The sequence below is a fragment of the Anser brachyrhynchus genome (assembly GCF_964034855.1).
Source record: "Anser brachyrhynchus genome assembly, chromosome: 4".
Lineage (NCBI taxonomy): Eukaryota > Metazoa > Chordata > Aves > Anseriformes > Anatidae > Anser > Anser brachyrhynchus.
This window is the reverse complement of record NC_137698.1, coordinates 45,454,415-45,474,361: the sequence shown is the minus strand read 5'-3', so window position 1 is coordinate 45,474,361 and position 19,947 is coordinate 45,454,415. Positions and strand designations below refer to the sequence as shown.

Sequence of the window (19,947 nt, the reverse complement as noted above, 5' to 3'; positions counted from 1 at the left end):
CACATTTAAGGCAGCTTATATAGCAGACTGGTGTTTCTCTTGTGCTGTGCTCTGCTCCGTTAACCCAATCAGAGTGGTGCTGCAACATTCCCTTTTTCATGCAAGATTCCTAAAGTATGGATCACTTTCTTCCCATCTTCATCAGCTGCCCCTATCACAGAAGTCTAGTACTAGGCATCATGACATGCAGCCAGAAAACATCATATATACTTATAAATCTGCATACTAGCAGGGAAAAAAGGAACAACTGTTTAAAGTAGTAGAATCAGGAAAAAGGAAAATGGATCTTTTCCCATTAAAAACCACATACAACTTTGCTGAGAGGGAAAAAATTTATTGGTTCTTTAGATTTCCAATGACTGGTTTTATTAGGATCAGCAAATTCATTCAAATATTACATACAAAGGATACCTTTTCTTCATTTGCAATGTTAAAACTAGCTTAACATTCAGTGGAAATGTAGAGAATAAAAGCAAAAAAAGGTCTTTAAATTATTAGTGGAAATACAAGATTTTTTTTCCCTATTTCAGCAAAACACTTGCAAATAACTGGGTTCTGTGTTCAGGACCCATCTTGCATGATGAGGACTTCTGCATACTCTCCGAAGGCACTTGAAGGAGGGACTGATTATCAGCTGGATAATACATTCGTTTTTAGTAAGTGCGATACTAGTATAAATTCAAACAGCCAGAAAGCATTAAGATGCAAAAACTTAGCTAGGCATGCTAACTGAAGGGCTGCAAAGCTGGAGTACAACAAATCCTTCATGTCGCTGCCACCATTACTCATCATCTCCACCACAGAGGAGCAGGAGTGCTTTCCTGTAGTCCCCAGACGTATCCTTCTGTTAATATAACAAACCAGTCACCGTGAGTCACAACCACAGAAATGCAAGGAAAAGCAGCTGCCAATGAAGACTAACGGATTACGCATTTGTCCCACCCACAGGAAATCCACTTGGATTACTCCTGGCTCAGGAATGATGCAAAAAAATTCTCCGCCTCTTCTGTTGGAGCTATATTTACACAGACAGACTTTCAGAGACAATAAAAGCTCCTGAAAGCTTCACTAGAACTGAGCTACCTATTGCACATTAAAAAGCATTCAACTGCAAACGAGAAAGTCCAAGAAAAGGAGAAGCCAGAAGCAGCACCAAAAGCAGAGAACTTTATGTTGTAACAGACAGATCATCAAGTAAGGAGTAATAACAAAAAAAAGGTAAGAAAGCAGCATTTAAAATAAAATATACCCCAAAAAAATTACAAGGAAAAAAGGCATTTTGGTCTAACTTTGCAGCAAGTACACGACAATCCTGCAACCGCTGGCTCTGGATTTCCTGCTAGCTCTTTCCCTTCCTGTTCCTTCCCACCCACTCAAAGGAGATTATGATTCAGATAATGATTCCAGTGAAATTTCTTCCACCTTAAACAGTGCTAGAGGTTCCACACACCACAATCAGAGATTTCAGCTCTGACTCCATGGTAATACAGACTCCCAACCCCACTGCTATTTCTCTGGAGCCAGCACCCTCTCTAAAGCATTGAAAATCAGAAGGAACCCAGACAAGAAAAAGGAAATGAAGCAGCAACTAAAAATGGAAAAAAATGAGTAAGTGTAATTTCAGAAAACCACATCTGCTCTCCTAGCAAACACTGGAAAGAAACCTTCAGCTTTTCTTAGGAAACGTCTCCCACTTAAATGACACTACTTGGTACTTCATAAAACTGCAGATCAGCCACTGCTGCTCTCAGAGAACACTGTGATGTCCAGCCCTACACACACCCACCTCCCTCCCTTCCACAAAAACAAACGATGGAAACAATTGGGTCTTAAATACCCCTAATTTCCCTGACAACAAAATAGAAATTTTACCTGAATCATTTGATGCAACGATTTAGCAAAATTCTTTCTGAACTCTTGTCTAATATCCAACAGATCGATTTCACTTCTCGAAACCATGACTCTGATCAGGGTGTCATCATCAGTGCCAGCCCCCTACAAAGAGAAGTTTAAATATTACACTATGAGTTTGTCATGGACGGTTACTGTCATAGAACAACAAAAAAAACAAGCAAGTGGTGTCTCAAAACACTTGTGCTTTACATTTCTACTCTGCAACAGAGTATTTGGGACAGTATCACAAGGCATTCACGCTGCAATGCGAAGAACAGAGGACCAACCGTGTGAGGTGCTCTAAGCCCCAGGAGTTTGGCAAAGTGCCACACAGCCCTCTAATTTTGTGTTTCATCTTCACAGACCCCAACTGCCAATGCCCAGATAAATTTAAAATAATCCAGTCCCAAGATTACACAGTAGTATATCTGATTGCTACAATCAGAATCACATGCATATCACCATCTCAGTGAAGCCTCAGACTGCAGAAGTGCAGTCAGTTCTGGAAGGGGGCACATAAATCCTAACTAATGACTAAAACCAAGCATGTAACATTGTAGAGCAAGACACAGGCAGAGCAACCCATTCCACAAGTTAGCTGTGTGTTTATTATGAAGACAAACTTCATATCCCCTTTCCAACCACAGAACTCTTTTATTCATCTTCACTGCTTTAAATATTTTAAGTTTTTGCACTAGCAAGCGGTGTCAGACTGACACACCGACCCCTCCTGCTCAGACAAGTCAGACTCCACACAAGCCGAAGCAATACACATTTTCACATGCTGACCTGCTAATGCACCTCAAGGAAGGACTTGGCAGAGCCCCCACGATCATCTTCAGCCTAATGTCCAGGCTCACTCAATCCTTCGACTGGCTGTAATATTCTTGGGTTACATCTAAAAATGCCCTAAAGCTGCTCAAAAGTTATGCCGTGAGTCCAGTTGTTTCTGAGTAGGATTTGACATTAAAATCTGCTAAAAGCCAGGCTCTGCCCCACCCTATCATGAAAGCAGACACATTGTAGAACTTTATCATGTCAAACTGCTAAACAACAAGAAAAAACTCTTCTGCCAAAGTTATAAATAATGGTTTTTTTCTTACAAAGAGAGGTTAATGATTTTATTTAAAAAAATTGGATCTCACCAACAGACTTGAGTCACGCTCTTCACAACAGAAATCAGAAAGTTTCTTAAATCCACAGAAAAAAAGTTTTCTACAGCATGCTTTAAAAAATAAAAATAAATAAGAAAAAAGTGGTCCTCCTCACATAGTTCAGCATGCTGGTAGCATGTTTTGGATTTTCCATCTGAACCGTTTTTTAAACAGATGCTTATTAAAGCAGTAAAGCAGCTTTTAAAAATTAAGCTACCGTTTCATCTCTTTTCATCAATTCTCATGCTGACACCTCATCAGCACAACCACCTGGTGACAAATACACTTCAGTGCTTTTTCAGGGGAAGGGAGGAATATATTCAGGGAAGGTGATAATTTGCTTGAAAACAAAAGACTACCTACCTCATCTTTCCTAGGGTTTTAATTACTATTAGTCACTGTGATTTAAAAATACGGATTTCCTGCTTATCTCTTCCTATTCAAGGGAAGGAAAGGACAACAGAAACACAGCTGTTCTGCTGATGGGGTTCCCCTCCAGAGTCTTTCATAGCTGTTTAGATCTCTTTCCTTTTTTCTCTTAAAAGTTACTTTTCCTTCTCAAAATGGGATGAATCAGCCATTAAATTTGTGTTTCAAAGCTAACTGCACCTTCAGCCTGTAAATACTCTTTTCTAAAACAAAAAGCACTAAATCTACACAATCTGCAGTTCAGATTTTGGTCATCTTTACTCCCTAAACATATCCATCACCTTAAGGCACTGTAGTCCTTATCTAGCTGAAGGCATGCAATGGATCTAGCCAGACGTTTTCCGTTGTAAGAAGATCAAGTCCAAAAACAGCTGATGAGACTTATGTTTCCAGTCAAATACTTATGGTCTGATAAACTTCCGATCAGCCCAAAGAAAGGCACATGAATTGTTTGCAGCCTGTTCCAGATCTGCATACCCCAAACCTTTTGCAGATGCTTAGTGATACAGTATCCTGTTGGCATTTGCAGTGAAAGAATAAATGAAAAACAAGTGAAAGGGTGAGGAACAGTAGCCAGGGGAGAAGGAAAGTGACATGTGGAAAACATATACATACTTTCATGGAATAATATAGAGTCTCAGCAAAATAGGCAGGCACACTTCGGATGCATTTCACTGAAAAAAAGGCAAAGAATTACTGATTGCTATTCAACATGAGATAATCTTTCACTGGCAAGACAAGGTGCGTGCTTCTGCATCATTCTCTCCAATGCTGACAACTGAGCACACAGCCAGCTAGACTGTTCCTCTGCTACAACTCTCTGGGTTCTAGGAGTTAAAATGCTGTAACAGAAGAGACCTGACTAGCCAAGTTCTACTCCCAGTCACAAGTCTACTGTAGCATTGTCCAAAAATGAGATGCCAGGAATACAAAGGCAGAGCTTTGTCTCACTTTCTGGTGGCGGTGCACATCATGAACAGAATGCAGTCCCCACCACCACTCCCCGCCCCACTCCTTCCCACCATCCCACCCTTTCCCCCATCTGTTAAAAAAGAGTAGAGGCTTATTCTCTAAACACAAAAATTGGGTCTATTAAGATCCTGCTAAGAAGGAACCATGTTTTCATGCCACTTCTGTAACGGGTAGAATTCGAGGGATTAAAAGAGAGAAGGCCAGTTTGAGATTTATTAATTCTGTAATTACCAACTGCCAGAAGCAGCTTCTCCAAATCACCAGAGGTTTCACGGTCAATGGTCTCTTCAATTTGAAAGCCGGAAATAGTCATATATTTGTCAAATACTGGAAAACAGAAAGTGTGCTTACTGTCACATGTATAGTCAGATTTTTTCCCCAGTATCTTTCTCAGTACAGGTTAATGACATCTGTATCTGATCATCCACTGTTCAAATGCTGTTGTCCACTCATTCTTCCCTCTGACCTATTTTAAATGTCTATTTCCTACTGGATTGTTATTATACAACACGTTCCTACACCTGGGGAGGAGTAACCCCACACACCAGAACATGCTGGGGCCACGCAGCTGGAAAGCAGCTTTGCAGAAAAGGACCTGGAGGTCCTGAGGGACCAAGGACCAAGCTGAGCATGAGCCAGCAATGGGCCCTTGCTGCAAAGGCGGCTAATGGTATCCTGGAGTGCATTGGGAAGAATATTGCCAGAAAGTTGCCAGCAGGTAATCCTTCCCCTCTGAGGGAAGATAGGAAGCTGTACGAAGTGATAAGCATTTTGTCGCAGAGCATAGCTATCATTAAGCTAAGATCTTGTCTGTGCTGAGCTACCCCACTCACTTAACTTCATGCAAGCTGTCCTACTGGCAGTCTGTGTTCATAAGTATCGGTAAGACAACTTTTCTTTGAAACATTACATTTCTATCATGCTAAGTACATGTTGGATGAATGTAAACAAACTTTAGGATTGCTTTAATGCCAGTAACACTAAAAATAAACAAATATTTAAAATCACAAACCAAATTAGCTTTGAAAATCCAACTAATCCAAAAGGTAAAGGAAAAACAAAGAGACTAGAGAACCAAAGCAAAATTTAGTGGTCCTTAATCCCAATGCCCTAAGCAGCTTAATAAAACAGACTTTTGAATTGATGAGGAACAGGAAAAATATTATTGTCTCTTTATTAACAGCTAATAGAATATGCACCTATAAAGGGGTTGATCTTTTCAGGGCTGATCTCCATCAGATTGTGGTGACTCATAACAGGCTCTCAGAATCACTTTATTGCCATGACCTCTTCCAAAAGGAAAAAAAAATAAATACGCATCCAGAAAGAAGTACTCCAGCTGTTCCTCAGATCTACTGCACCACTCCAAGCAGCAGATCACTTCTTGCTGTGGAAGAAGTGAATTATAGGAAACAAAAATAAAGTAGAGGGAAGAAGTGAATAAAGGTTACCGGACTTGACAAATGCAGTACCAGAAATGGTTCTTCTACCATTTCTACCACCACCTGGGTAACACCAGGACTTCAGGCAGAAGTTTTCAGTCATACACGGACCATATTACCTACCCCTCCTTAGGTGGGAAACGCTTCGGGTTCCCAAGATGGTAATGAACTTCTCTTCATCTGTTCCCCATTTCAGCTCCCCAGCTCTAAACAAGACCTGTTGTAAATTGAAGAGATTAAAACAACAGCATTTGTGATATGGTTGCACATCCTGTTAAAAAGTTCCATTCATCTTACTCTAAGGAAAATTATTAACAAGCTATAGCTGGAGGAAAAAAAAAAAGATGTAAAATTGCCAAATACTAAACTGACTTTAGAAAGGAATAAATGATAAAGCCTGAAATTGACTGCAAAAGCATTTACATAAATAATACTGCTTAAGGCACTAACTGACTGGGTACGTAGTCCCTTTCATAAGCCTCAAGTTTTCTGAAACTCATAATCCAAGAAATAAAATCCATTCCTAATACTGCTTTTTTTTTTCCCTTCCCCTATTTTAAATCAAACTGGCAAAACTTTATTACATTATGACTCATCTCAATGGAAGAACCCTGCTAACTCGGCCCAGGAGGAAGTTTTCCAAAAAAGAGGGGCAAAAGGATTTTAAAGCCCTCAGAAACATGATTTGTCAGATGCTAAATTCTTAACCAATGTAAAACTAGACCATTAACAGATTTTAATCATTTTAGAGTACAGTGATTGCTCCTCAGGTTAGCCTGAAGGCTACTAGCAAACTTCAGGAAAGTGAAATGCTTCCAAAAACTCGCGTAAACAACAGAGGAAAAAAAATGATGAAACTCAGAATCCTTTCTCCAAATTGCGTGCTAAACATCACACAATGTAAGGAGAAAGGTTTTAGATATTAGAGCATACAGCTTCTTTTCTCCCTCCTCAGTGAATAGAAGGCAGGCAAACAAGTTACCACCTGTACTAAGACAATCAAATATTTCCTAGAAAAACCCATTCAACCAAATCTCCTGCATAGCAATGCTGTTGGCCAGCTGTCTGTCTGTACTGTAAAACTTGATTGCAAAGCTACCAATTTTCTATTTATGTTTGTCCCACAATCCTATATAAAGTGCATTTGTGACTGCTGATATATTAATGACACAGAGCACAAAAGGGGGGAAAAAAGGCCATTAAAGCATTGCAAGGATATTTAGTTTAAAATATATGCTAAGCTCTTCAAATGAATACCAGCACTCTCCATCCATGTCCCACCACAGCATTTAGAGACTCCAGGAATGCACTTCTTTGGAGATACCTGAAGCTGTGAATGGCATTTTATGTAAGCTCTAACAATTACTAACAACTAGGCTGCATTTTCCCACCTTATATTCCCATGGACTAAAGGCACTGTTACAAACGTTCAGTTTTAGAAATAACGTCTGAAATAACGTCTGAAATAAAGCATGATCATCTAGCCTGATCTTAGAGTTTCTTAATGGCAAGTAACAGATCTCCATACATTCTCCCACCATCATGTATAAATAAAAGAAGTTCTTCCCCTAAACTGAATCACCAATGTGGTGTAGTAGCTGTCTTAAGCAGTGTTCTGAATAACAGTTCAAGCAAGTGTTAAAAATAGGGCAGTGTCTTACAAGCAGGGACATGTCCATTCACTTACGAAGAAACTGGAAACAAGCGTTAAGCCAGGTGCTATTCATACTGATCTTATTGTCAGGAACAAAGTTGATAATTATAAAAATAGCTAAACTGCATTAAACTTTCACTGGCCTTACTACTACGTAATACCTAAAATGTATTTCAACTGTGTAACTTAAAAAAGTGATATTCGCAAAACGTCTTGCAAGAAGTTACACTTCCCCCTTTAAGTATTCTCAGAAAAATCTTACAAGTTCCCTACACATCCATACCACCTCAAATGCCTTTTCCCCAACCACTTTGAATTAACTTGTATGTTTAGTGATCAAAGACAATAAATAAATAAATAAATAATCACTACTGAGTAAAAAGGTTGCCACCATACCCTTCCCAAAACATCGCAGTAATCAAGGCAAACATCTGGAAGCGAAAAAGTCTTGCATTTTTACAGTCAGCTGCCTCAATTCAGATCACCTGCACCTGGCAATAATCATTAGAAAATGCTCTGAATCTATTCCAGCTATGTTAACAGTATCTTTGCATAAAACAGCTACGAGAAATGTGACAAAACACTTCTCTGTATGGGTCCCAGCTCAAGCCAAACGTACGTAACAAACCAGAGAGACCATTTAGAAAACTACTTTTCTACATCTAGGTATGGTGTCTCCTTAATCTCCAGGCTCCAGTTTTCACAGTATGAGTTTTAATAGAAGGAGAATGATGCTTTCTGAATTTACATAACAAAGGATTGGCAAAATATATCTTATTGGCACAAGTCTCTCTCTTTCTCCGTCTTGCCCTGCTATCACGAGAATGTTTTATTGATCTGGTATCCTGTTTTTCCTCCTTGTCACCTTGAACAATTCATACATTTTCTTTCATCTTGACTGACAATTTACGAGAGAAAATCTCTAACCCAGAGCTATCTGAAACAACTGAGAAGAAACATCCATTAGTTCTGTAATTGAATCTCTGAAATATTGACCACAACTACAACAACAAAGCCTACAGAATCCTGCAAAAGACTTCATCACGGATACAAGTTTATTGCTGGTACTTCTCTTCCTGTGTACAACATAGGTTTAGTGATCAGTGACAAAGTCATGGAAAATACAAATGGCAATGGGTGGGTCCCTAGAAACTCCACAGAGGACAATTCTTGGACTGTCAACTTGTTACAGTAGCACAAAGTATTTGGAATATTTTCTTTTTAATATTTCACCCTCTCTGGATGTATCCCTTACTGAATAGCATTAATATTTCTCTGTGACATGTATATGACACAAGATACATTTACATTAGGATTGAATTTAGAGAGAAGCCCAAATCAGGTGTTAAACAATAAACTAGTAACACACTGCTGAGTTTTTCAGCAGTCAAGGCCTCAGCATCACACAGCCTCAACAATTACAACCTTCTCTTCTTATAACCTAGTCACTGTTCTGTTCAGGCACCTCAACAAGTAATAAATAAAACAAGACGTGGTTTACACTGAAACACAGAAGTGCCAGAAGTCTTGATCCCAACATTTCACCTTTTGTCACTTCTTTTGTTCAAAACATATAAAAGTGTAGCAAAATGTATTAGAAAAAATAAACGCACACAAAATCATAAAAATTCTCTCTCACATGTGAACTATATTTATGCATGTTCTTTTTGAGGTAACTTGTAGAAATACCATCTCCCCACACACAAAAAAATATCATTCACCCACCTGAGCATCCTGCTCAACAAGACCCTCATCAACTCTGCCATCAGGATCTCTATTTGCCTAAAAACAAGTATAAAAAATTGTTAAGCTGACAGGTGAATAAAATAAACCCTACCTAATATATTGAGATTGTAATATTTGCTGTGAGATGTCATTCCCTAACGCACCTTATCCAAAAACAGCCCCACTTTTCATTTCTGCTTGTATGTGTCTTTATGAAATAAACATTCTGTTTTATTACCTTCAAAAACCTATGCAGCAGGCATTCTGCTATACCCAGAAGTATCATAGAAGCTTTTCAAGCCAGAGCTGTGGAAATGCCTCATTACAGAGCTCAAGATCATAAGTTCAGGGAGAGTTATTCAGTTTCTGAACCAATCTTGCCTATCACCAAGTCTATCTAGAAACCCTAGTCAGTAAGCAGAAAGTAACAATAGTACATCAGACATCAAAAAGAAGAGAAAATCATACACACACGTAGGCATACAAAGAGATACTGACCTGCAGAAGGACCACCAGCATTCTCTGAAAATAGCCTGATGTTTCTCCTGTGATCTTATCCTCCAAGTTAGCCTCATATTCTGCAAAAGAACAACACCCATTCACCACCTTACAGACTTCCTCACTATTTTGATGAGAAAACAGGGAAAAGCAGAAAAGTGGATTTGACTCACAGCTTGTGGAATCGTTTGTCAGAAACAGTTTTAACAATTGGACATATTCTGCCTTCCCTTACAACCTAATATTATTCTAAAAGAGATGGAAAGGTACCATCTCACACCCAGTTTCAGGCACAGATTACTTAAAATATTTTGAAATACAGAATGACATACACTGGTTCAGCTCTTTAAGGAACTAAAGAGCATATAGATCTGGAGTTATACAGAAATATGGCAGTCTCACAACTGTCTAACAGAAAGCAGCTTATAAAAGTCTCGCTCCAAAAAATTTTGTCCTTGGGAACTCTAAGTTTTGTCTTGAACTTTATTAATATATGAGAATTTCTTGTGTGGGAGGAATCTGCATAGATACAAAAGTGTTGAATTAAATATTGCCTTAAAAAAGTAACCCATGCATTCACAGGGTGAGAGCATGTACTCCTATGGACAATCAAAAAAACGCAACACATTTGAACAAAGTGAAAAGCAAAAAAATAAAATAAAAAAATCCTGTTTCTTTATGGGATGCCAGTTTTTAAAAACCCTCTTTTATTCAAAAGAAAGAAAAAAATGGGTGGAATAAAGAAATACATTTGAATGAATTCTAACTATGAAGCACAAAAAGACCAAACACTGCATATCCCAGTCATAGCCCCAAAATAAAAAGGATTTTAGCTTGCAATCCATACCCTAATTTCTTGCAATACAAAGTTTCCAACTCAGCAGAACAAAATCTCACTTGTTAGATACATGCCTCAGTTCACAGATAGGTCTTTTTTTAAATGTGTTAAAATCATCTTGAAAAAACTGAAAGGAGAACTCAGAACTTAATTTTATACTGAACTTTACCTTGCAGATAAACCTGTTTAATATTCCGCACTTCAGCAGGTGTTCTGGAGGCAAGAATTTCAGTCAACACTTTCTCATTGGTTCCTGCTCCCTACAAGGGTGCAAGAAGAAATCAGCTGACTGAGTAACAGAAGGAAAATAAGTATTCCCTTTGACAACCAAAGGCAAGCATCACCTCATACATCTGGATCAAAGAAAGAAAAAATATTTTCTGGTAATATCTAGTCTATCCTGGGAGGCTTTGAAAGATAAATTTCTTTCCATTCTGGCATGATTGTTTTCAAAATCAACCCAACACTTAAAAGAAGCTCACTGCTGCAGGACTCAGATGAGCCTCTCCACAGTCAAGTACACCCAGATATACCTCTGTTCTTCACTGTTACAGTCGATGACATGACAGTAACTGAATGAATAGTTTCCATCTCGGCTCTAGTTCACACACTGCCCTTCACTGATTAGCACACAGATGGACAGTCACCCAGCATCCCTTCCATTGTAAGCAAACACATTTTACAATAGAATTGCTAACCCAGGCCCCCAAATAGTTGCTGCACTCTAATTATACGTAGCCAAAACAGGCACTCTTTGCTTTCACAAGGATAAAATTTACAAAAGCCAAGGCAATATCTTCTTGCCACATATCTGAGTCTACTTTGCCTATAAGAATAAGCCATTGCTGGTTACACTCCAAAGGGAGCCCTCACTCTGTGTATTTTTTATTATTTTTTGCTGTGGTGTGTTATTTCCAACCTAGACAATTCTGTGATTTACAGTTCTTCCTATAGAGAAAACTTCTTATAGGGAAAAAAATCAATATACTGTGTACAAAGATATTCAAAATATAAATCTAACAAGATACATGTAAACATTTTCAAAATACAGATTGTTTTAAGAATATGCCTACTCAACAAGTAAGGCAAGCACTATTACATTAGTCCTCTAAGGAGCCTTGTAGCAGCAGCAGTAGGTAACTCAATCTTCAGCACAGACAATGCCCTTAGCTGAGTTGTCATCCTGCAGTGAAGTTCCTGCTGCCACATCTTCTTTAGTGCTCTTATCCACTTTAGCTGAATTGCAGCTAGTGTCAACATTTCGTCCTGCACAGAGACATTCACTGAGATCCTATGATGCTGTGTTTAATACCATTTGTTGTAACTAACAAGAACAAAAACGCTCTTGTTCCATTATCTCTGTTTTCCTCCTGTACCAACTGTTCTGTCATTTCCCTGTCAGTCTTTGACCCTTAAGTCAACACAAGAAGCTTGGGAATACTTTCATTCCTTTCAGTCAGCAAGGTTTTTATCAGTTTATTTGTCAGGTGCCATGTTCCCTTCCCCCAGTGCACATAAAGACATTACAAAAATTTCCAGGATTACAGTTTCTGTTGTCTGAGACACTATTTGCTGGGTCATGGGTTCATAATCACTAGCTTGCACAGCTGACTACATATTAACCAGCTGCTCATCAAGGATTTGGGGAGTGCTAGCATCACCCAACCAAGCACTAGCTGACACCAGTCAACTTCAATGTCATCTACTTTAATCAACAGGTTTCTGCAGACAACACAGGGACATCCAATTCCTGAATTTCCACAGCCTGGGGATATCAAACAGGTGCGATCAAGGGGGACAAAATAGGAACACATGAAAAAACACACTAAGATATCTGAACATACAGACTGCAAATTGTTTTTTTTTACCTAGCCTTCCCAGAAAGGTAATAAATGCACTCACCAAAGAGAGAAATGTTAAAAAAAAAGTACCACTGACAGGATTTGTTAACTCTTGTCTCTGTATTACTGGAGGGAGCTTTTAGAACACATTCAACACAGATAACATCCCCTAATAATTTTGGTGCTCGATGGGAGTTTACACAGGCATGCTAGCCCACCAATTTTGGAGTTGGACTGTTTTCATCAGGTGCTAAAAGCTCTCACGCTTAAATAACAGTCAACAAGAGACAACCAAAAACCACCACATTAATGAAATGCTATAAACTAATTTGCAGACCATGCAGACAGCTGTACAGCTACAAATCCTAGGTTGCTCACAGCAGAAAAACTAGCGTCCACTGGACTTCAGCAGCAAAAAATAATTTAAAAACACCACTGATCTGCTTGTTAAACCTAAATCAGAACAAGTCTTATGCTATGCAAATTTTAATTGAAACAATTGCATTAGTGATATTAGCAGGTGTTAGTATAACATTACTAATTAAAAGCCAACTTTATCATCATTTCCCTTACTAACTGAATGTTCATTCCTATACACAACAGAAGAGCAACAAACACTGTATATGATATACTCAATCTATTCTTTCATTCTCCTTACCTTGATTGCATGCTTCAGTGCATGAGCATCAAAAATATACGTTGGTCTCATCAAAGATACCATCAGTGTTTCAAACTTGCCAGTGAGTTCTGATTTCAGGTCATCTACAAGATCCTAATGCGGAACAAACAGTACTGTAATGAATTCTGTAAAGAAAATTCTCTTCCTGCTATCACTTTACGTGGCAGACTTCGAGCCAAAGTATTTGATAACTCCTTCCATACTGAGGATGAGGTCAGTATCAGTACTAGAAGCATACTAATAGGAAGCTATATAAGCTTTTGCACAAAAACCTATGGTGTATTTTAATAATGTGCAGAAAAAAAGCCACTTCTTCATGATAATCTAAATGGAATATTCCAACCTAGCCTGACTTAAGGATTTCCCATATTTAAAAAGGGAAAAAAAGGAAAACCCAGGGAACTACAGACCAGTCAATCTCACCTCTGTGCCTGGGGAGATCACGGAGCAGATCCTCCTGGAAACTACGCTATGGCACATAGAAAATAAGGAGGTGACTGGAGACAGCCAGCATGGCTTCACTAAGGGCAGATGGTGCCTGACAAAGCTGGTGGCCTTCTACAATGGGGTTACAGCACTAGCGGACAGAGGAACAGCTACTGACATCATCTACCTGGACTTGTGCAAAGCATTTGACACTGTCCCCCATGATGCCCTTGTCTCCAAATTGGAGAGATGTGGATTTGACAGATGGACCACTCAATGGGGTTGGATCGTTGCACTCAAGGAGTTGTGGTCAGCGGCTCAGTGTCCAGGCGGATCAGTGATGAGTGGTGCTCCTCAGGGGGGTAGTATTGGGACCGGCGCAGTTTAATACTTTTGTCAGTGACATGGACAGTGGGATTGAGTGCACCCTCAGCAAGTTTGCCGATGACACCAAGCTGTGTCATGTGGTTGACACACACGAGGACGGGGATGCCATCCAGAGGGACCTGGGCAGGCCTGAGAGGTGCGCCTGTGTGAACCTCATGAGGTTCAACAACACCAAGGGCAACGTCCTGTACCTGGGCCAGGGCAATTCCAAACACAAATACAGGCTGGGCAGAGAATGGATTGAGAGCAGCCACGAGGAAAAGGACATGGGGGCACTGATTGAACGAGAAGCTTGACACGAGCCAGCAACGTGCACTTGCAGCCCTGAAAGCCAACCACGTCCTGGGCTGCATCAAAAGCAGCAGGAAAAGGGAGGTGATTCTCCCCCTCTGCTCTGCTCTCGTGAGACCTGGACCCAGAATCCTGCACCCAGTTCTGGGGCCCCCAGCACAAGAAGGATGTTGATTGTGGGAGAGAGTCCAGAGGAGGGCCACAAGGATGATCAGAGGGCTGGAGCACTTCTCCTCTGAAAACGGGCTGTGGGAGTTGGCATTGTTCAGCTTGGATGATCAGCTGTGGATGCCCCACCCCTGGAGGTATTTAAGGCCAGCCTGGATGGGGCTTTGAGCAGCCTGGTCTAGTGGAAGGTGTCCCTGCCCATGGCAGGGGGGTTGGAATTAGATGACCTTTAAGGTCCCTTCCAACCCAAACCGTTCTATCATTCTATAGGGAGATGGGGGAGACAGTAACTGAACTATATTTTCTTCCAAGGAATCTTTTACAGAGAGCACGATGAATCCACCTCATGGTTTTAACTAATCATCATAGGCCAAATTCAGCTCACTTCTAGAGTTTTTTGTTCGTTTGTTTTTTCTCACCCTGCCAAATAGTGTTTTAAAGGCAGATGCAATTTCTTGACGCTGAGCATTATTTCTGCTGGTAAGGATCTTCAGAATAGTGTCCTCATCAGTCCCTGAGGTTAGAAAGAAAGAACAACAACAGTTACAAGCACATTCTAAAAACAACAATAACAAAAACCAGCAGTAACACAAACTAAAAAGACAAAGAAAGACACTTTGAAAATAAAAATCTACTGATAAACAGCAAAATCCTTTAAATAACAAATGTCCACACATCAAGCTGAGCCACCAGGTCTGGTGTTCTGCTGTAGCAAGAACATGACAGGAGAATACGCATTGTTCTCCATCAGTGCCCTGTTCCAGGACACTGCCCCCAGCACCCTAGCCATCAGGTATAAAACAGTTAGTCACAATCTTTATTCTATAAACAGGCCTGCTTTCAGGCTCCCCAAGAGATATACTTCAGAATAAATGCTCTGTCAACTCCCAGAAAACCACAGTCCAGTAACCCACAAAAAAAACACCCCAGAGTAGGGAAGTGTGGAGCTATTATTGGTTTTACATGCAGTAGTTTACAAATTTATCCTCACAACATAGCACCTTGCTAGCTCTATTGAATTTGTCCATAGACCTGAGGTTTACTCTATTCTGTTTTTCCTTCCCCTCTGCTTCTTCCCACAGGCAGCTTCAAAGAAAGTATCAAATTAGAATTTATTCTCGCAGAAAAATTTTGGGGTAGAAAGCTACAGCATGAGCTTACAGGTCACTTGTTAGGCTACATTCCTTCTGTGTGCTCGTATTCTTTGGTCACAATAACTGCCCCGCGTTTAGCCACTTCCAGACAGAGAGAGCTGTCACCCCTTTCCCAAGCACAGAGCTTCTGCTATTCTGTGATAATTCCCCACAGTTGTTCCCTTAAAATTCATAGTCTATCTTACTGCACAATAAAACCGCATGTGCGGAGAAGCCTGTGGAGCATCAAATTTTAAATGCGCGATGTCCAAATCATCATTTTTAACTTGTGCTAATCTAAAAATCAACACCCTTGATAGACACACAGTCAGAACTAGGACATGCCCAGACTCCTGTAGTCCCGGGGCTGTCATTCCATAGCATGTGGACACATGCCCTATCCTCATCTGCTAACATAAAAAATGAGTTCAGAAAGGATGTTTTCAAAGCAGGAGTGAGAGCTCTTTCTTCTTCATAAAATATATTGTTCTTACCCATTCCCTTCATGGCCTTACGAAGGGCTTCTGCATCAGCTCTGGCATCAAAAGGAGAGAATGCTGTCACGGTGCCTCTTGTGGACTAGAGGGAAGAAAAAAAAATGGTGGGAAAAGGGGAAAAAAAAAAAACATGAAATAGAACATGAAATAGAAGATAACAGCATCTTTCAGTTCTCCGTACATGAGCTCAGGCTAGATTTGAATCCAAGATCCAAAAACCAATAGCATTTTTTATGTAATTGTCTGTCTAAATAGCAGTTTGTGGGTATTTAAACACAGCTCTACTAGAAAGGTTCGGCAGTAGACCAGCTAAGTTCAGGTTTATTTACATAAAGGTAGTTTGCAGGATTGGTTCTCACAACACTGGAGCATGAATGCAGGAAAATGACTAAGAAATTATCATTTCCTGGAATCATTTGGGAAATTAATTGCACAAATCACGTAGGCCAGATAAGCCATACAAGGACCCAAGACACATTCGGAAATAAGAACTTCCTTCCCTCAAGGAAAGCCTGATGGAGGTTTCAGCCAGTATCACACTGATTTTTTCCATCACCCTGCAAACGAGACCTACTGAACTCCTCAATGACCTTCAATTTTTCCATCATGTTTCTTTCGGCATAAGCACCTTTTTACTCATGTGATTCAGCTACACTGCTCATAGTAGTTCACAGCCAAAAAGAAATAACAGTTCAAACGAAAGATAAAAGATGAGCCCATCCAAACACAAACAGAATTCCACTAGGTTTCCATGGAAAATGATTCCTCAGGGACTTTCTGCTTGAGTCAAACACAAAAAGATATTCATCACCCTCACAGAACAGTCTTGCCTTTATTTAAACATGACAGTTCAAGAACCTACTGTGCTATACACATATAGGTAATTTATAAACTACAAAGGCCAAGAAACAGCCAAAAGGGGAAACAGCTGGGTTTTGGGAATAGGGAGGCTTTCCAACAGCTGAAGAAGGAAAATTTAATGTAGGTATTGGCATACTAAAGTAACAATCAGTGCAGGCAGGGCATTTTTCCACTCTCAAGGAAGAACACAAAAGGAAATGCCAAGACTTCCACTGAGACTGACACCAGATTATTTCACAGGCAGCACAGCCATCTGGCCTCTGTGACACAGCCTTTCCCTCGAGTTAACAATTTCAGCCTCACAGTGCTGTGGTTTCAAGCCAATTTACTCATCTAGGGTAGGGTCAGCCAGAAAAGCACGGAGAGAAAAGAACTGGTGAGCGCGTACCAGAAACTGCCCTGAAGCACTGCTGCCTCTCAGGCCACGGGTGTGTTATTGCCAACCGGGAATCCCTATCCCTCCCGCTGCTGCAGTAGCGATGGGTTAGGCTTACCCCCACTGTACATCAGAAATCCAGAACACAAAGTACCACGGTTTTAAGAGCAACAACAAACTTCCTTCTGGTAGATGTTTTCCGATAGCCAGCCTATTTTAAAAACATGTCAATTCCCCTGGAGCAGTCTGTTCTTCCCATTACAAGTAATCTTTTAGGCTGCACTTCAAATTTAGCTACAGTAATATGTACTTAGAGTCTTTTTCCTAGCTTATTCCAAAAGCTATAATGAAGAAACCTCAAGGATCTGGGTATCAAATTTATAAAACGGAATTTAATCTGGTAGAACAGATAAAGTCTGAAAAGCCTCTATTTTCCTCCTCTCCGTTATTACTGTACCAGCCAGAACGGGGTTATTTAGAAGGGTATTTCCTACTGCTTTCATATCATTGAGTATTATACAACTACCGCAATCCTCCTTTGAAAATCACCCTCTGGTCAATAGGTCTTGGATAAAACAATCACTTAAAGTTTTCTTTTGCTTATTTTGTTATAAGCAAGGGGCATTTCCTGAAGTGATTCCTAAGTCGCGTGACAACAGCCCAACATCGCTGTGTGGCTGTTTTAGAGCAAGTATGCACAAACATTGTGCATAAACAGATTAAAAGTCACTCTGAATCATCCTTCTTATTTTTATTAAGAAACTTTCTGCTCTCTTTCGAAGCACATAGTGGAAATCCTTACCATATACTAAGTTTGATGAACAGTTCCTGAAATACTTCTGGTGCAGCTGTAACCTAAAAACAGTTTTCTTGATGTACCTTTTACATTCCAGGCATTCCCTTCCAACACACATTTACTGGAGGTTGGCTACACCATCCCCCTCAGGCAGTACTTGAGAGGCACTTAGCTTGCAAATCAGAAATAGTGCTGCAACTTGCGAATCAGAAATAGTGCTGCAACTCTGCCATCGGCAGGGACTGCTCGTACAAGACTATGTTGGATACAGTTTTGCAGGCGCAAAAAAAGAGTCCAACCTGCAGTCCAAAAGCACCTTCAGAAGCCACCTATGGACAGACGTGAAACTGACACTAGTAAATATTAACTTAGTAAATATCAACACTCCACATTGGGGATAGTAAAACAAAGAGAAGGACAACAGGCCTCAACAGAAAGAATATTGCAGGACTGTAACACCCCAAACCTACCCACACTTTTCACTTTCTACATACTCCAATATACTGCCTGCTGTTAAGCAGTCACTGGTAGCACAAGGACAATTTGAGATGATAGACTAGAAATAAACAGGCAGCTACCAACAGGACCAATGAAGACACTAGTTAGCATGAAAAGAAAAGTAAAATACATATATATATATATATTCATATAACATATATATAAACATATAACTCTCAATGCAAGAGAAGATCTAGCTTTAGAGCTCATGCCCCTCCAACAAGAAATTCATGCTGTTGATTTTTTTATATTTATTCTGCTCTAACAACAGCTTGCAGAAGAACAGGAAGATGCAATCTCACCAGGCAAATAGTTTCTAACCAGCATCTCAGCTATTTTAATTTCTCCCAACAGACAACTTTGCTTCACAATTTGATGTCATATGGCCACATACCCTGGCAACAGCCAAGGAAACGTGCAAAATCAACAACAGCCACTTAACAAGGTTCCTTTTAATTTCTCCCCACCAAGCACACACAAGATTTCCTAGCCACAAGACGTTTAGCCACTGTTCAATACAAAGCATTCATTATCAGCAAACAAAAGAGCATACTTGAACTGATTCAGACTTATTTTCCAGTTGCCCTTGCTCTGTACGCTCTCACAGCAAGTTCATACCAGCCAGATATCCCATACGTGACAAGCTACCCCCTTTCATGATGCTGCACAGCAGCAACAGAAGTAGGGTCTCATCAATTTACCACTGGAAAGGCCAGTGTCTAGTGCAGAGCAGGTGATATGTGACATGATTTTTACCTAAATCAGCCACCTGTTTACAAGATGGCACAGGAAAACTGTGGAGTGCTGAGAATGGAAATGGAGAATGTTTTCCAGCACACAGGTTGGCAAACAGAATAGGCACGCTATTTCCAGAACACTGAAAGAACCCAGAAGGTCACGAGTTAAGAGTAAATTAAAGACTAACTTGAGATTTTTATTTTTTTTTTTTAAATGAGCATTCCCATCTCACAGATAAAACACAACACAGTGTCCACCGGCAAAGCGAAAGCCTTTGTGGTCATTGAAGACCACACAGAGCCCTGTTCAAAACTATGTATTAAAGCCAATGCCATATAAGAATTAGATTATACATCCCTACCAAAATTTCAACAGCAGTAGGACATAAGTGATGTTGTGAGTGGATGCATAGAGCCATGGAGCTAGTATGAATATCTAACTACTTTAAAGAGACTTCTATAAAAACCCTCCATAAGTTTAGCAATGCTCCAGATTGCCCACTTAAAGGGAAGGAGTAAGCTCTGGTCAGCAGACCATATTCACATCTGCCCTACTATATTTGCACTTCTGACAAAAAGACGGAATTGCACAACAGCTGTGCTGAACTATGAGTCAATACACCATAGAGATACCAAAGATAACGAGGACAGA

The 19,947-nt window shown here is 40.0% G+C and overlaps 1 protein-coding gene across 8 annotated transcripts in view; it reads right to left on the bottom strand.

Moving 5' to 3' along the window:
• Positions 1 to 318: 318 nt before the first annotated feature.
• Positions 319 to 19,947, bottom strand: part of ANXA5 (annexin A5) — a 26,993-nt gene continuing 7,364 nt past the window's right edge. For 2 of the 8 annotated variants that reach the window (XR_013949880.1, XR_013949883.1), the window contains 11 exons: positions 16,025 to 16,109; positions 14,817 to 14,911; positions 13,105 to 13,218; positions 10,775 to 10,865; positions 9,768 to 9,847; positions 9,270 to 9,326; positions 6,014 to 6,107; positions 4,680 to 4,775; positions 2,683 to 4,150; positions 1,873 to 1,995; positions 319 to 844 (listed from right to left, as the gene is read on the bottom strand). Coding sequence is in view for 4 of the 8 variants with exons in the window: in XM_080588721.1 (XP_080444847.1) it covers positions 782 to 844; positions 1,873 to 1,995; positions 4,092 to 4,150; positions 4,680 to 4,775; positions 6,014 to 6,107; positions 9,270 to 9,326; positions 9,768 to 9,847; positions 10,775 to 10,865; positions 13,105 to 13,218; positions 14,817 to 14,911; positions 16,025 to 16,109 (957 nt within the window). In the remaining 4 variants the exon portion in view is untranslated. The remainder of the gene's footprint in view (positions 845 to 1,872; positions 1,996 to 2,682; positions 4,151 to 4,679; positions 4,776 to 6,013; positions 6,108 to 9,269; positions 9,327 to 9,767; positions 9,848 to 10,774; positions 10,866 to 13,104; positions 13,219 to 14,816; positions 14,912 to 16,024; positions 16,110 to 19,947) is intronic. The other 6 variants (XM_080588721.1, XM_080588723.1, XR_013949881.1 and 3 more) reach the window with 3 other exon arrangements.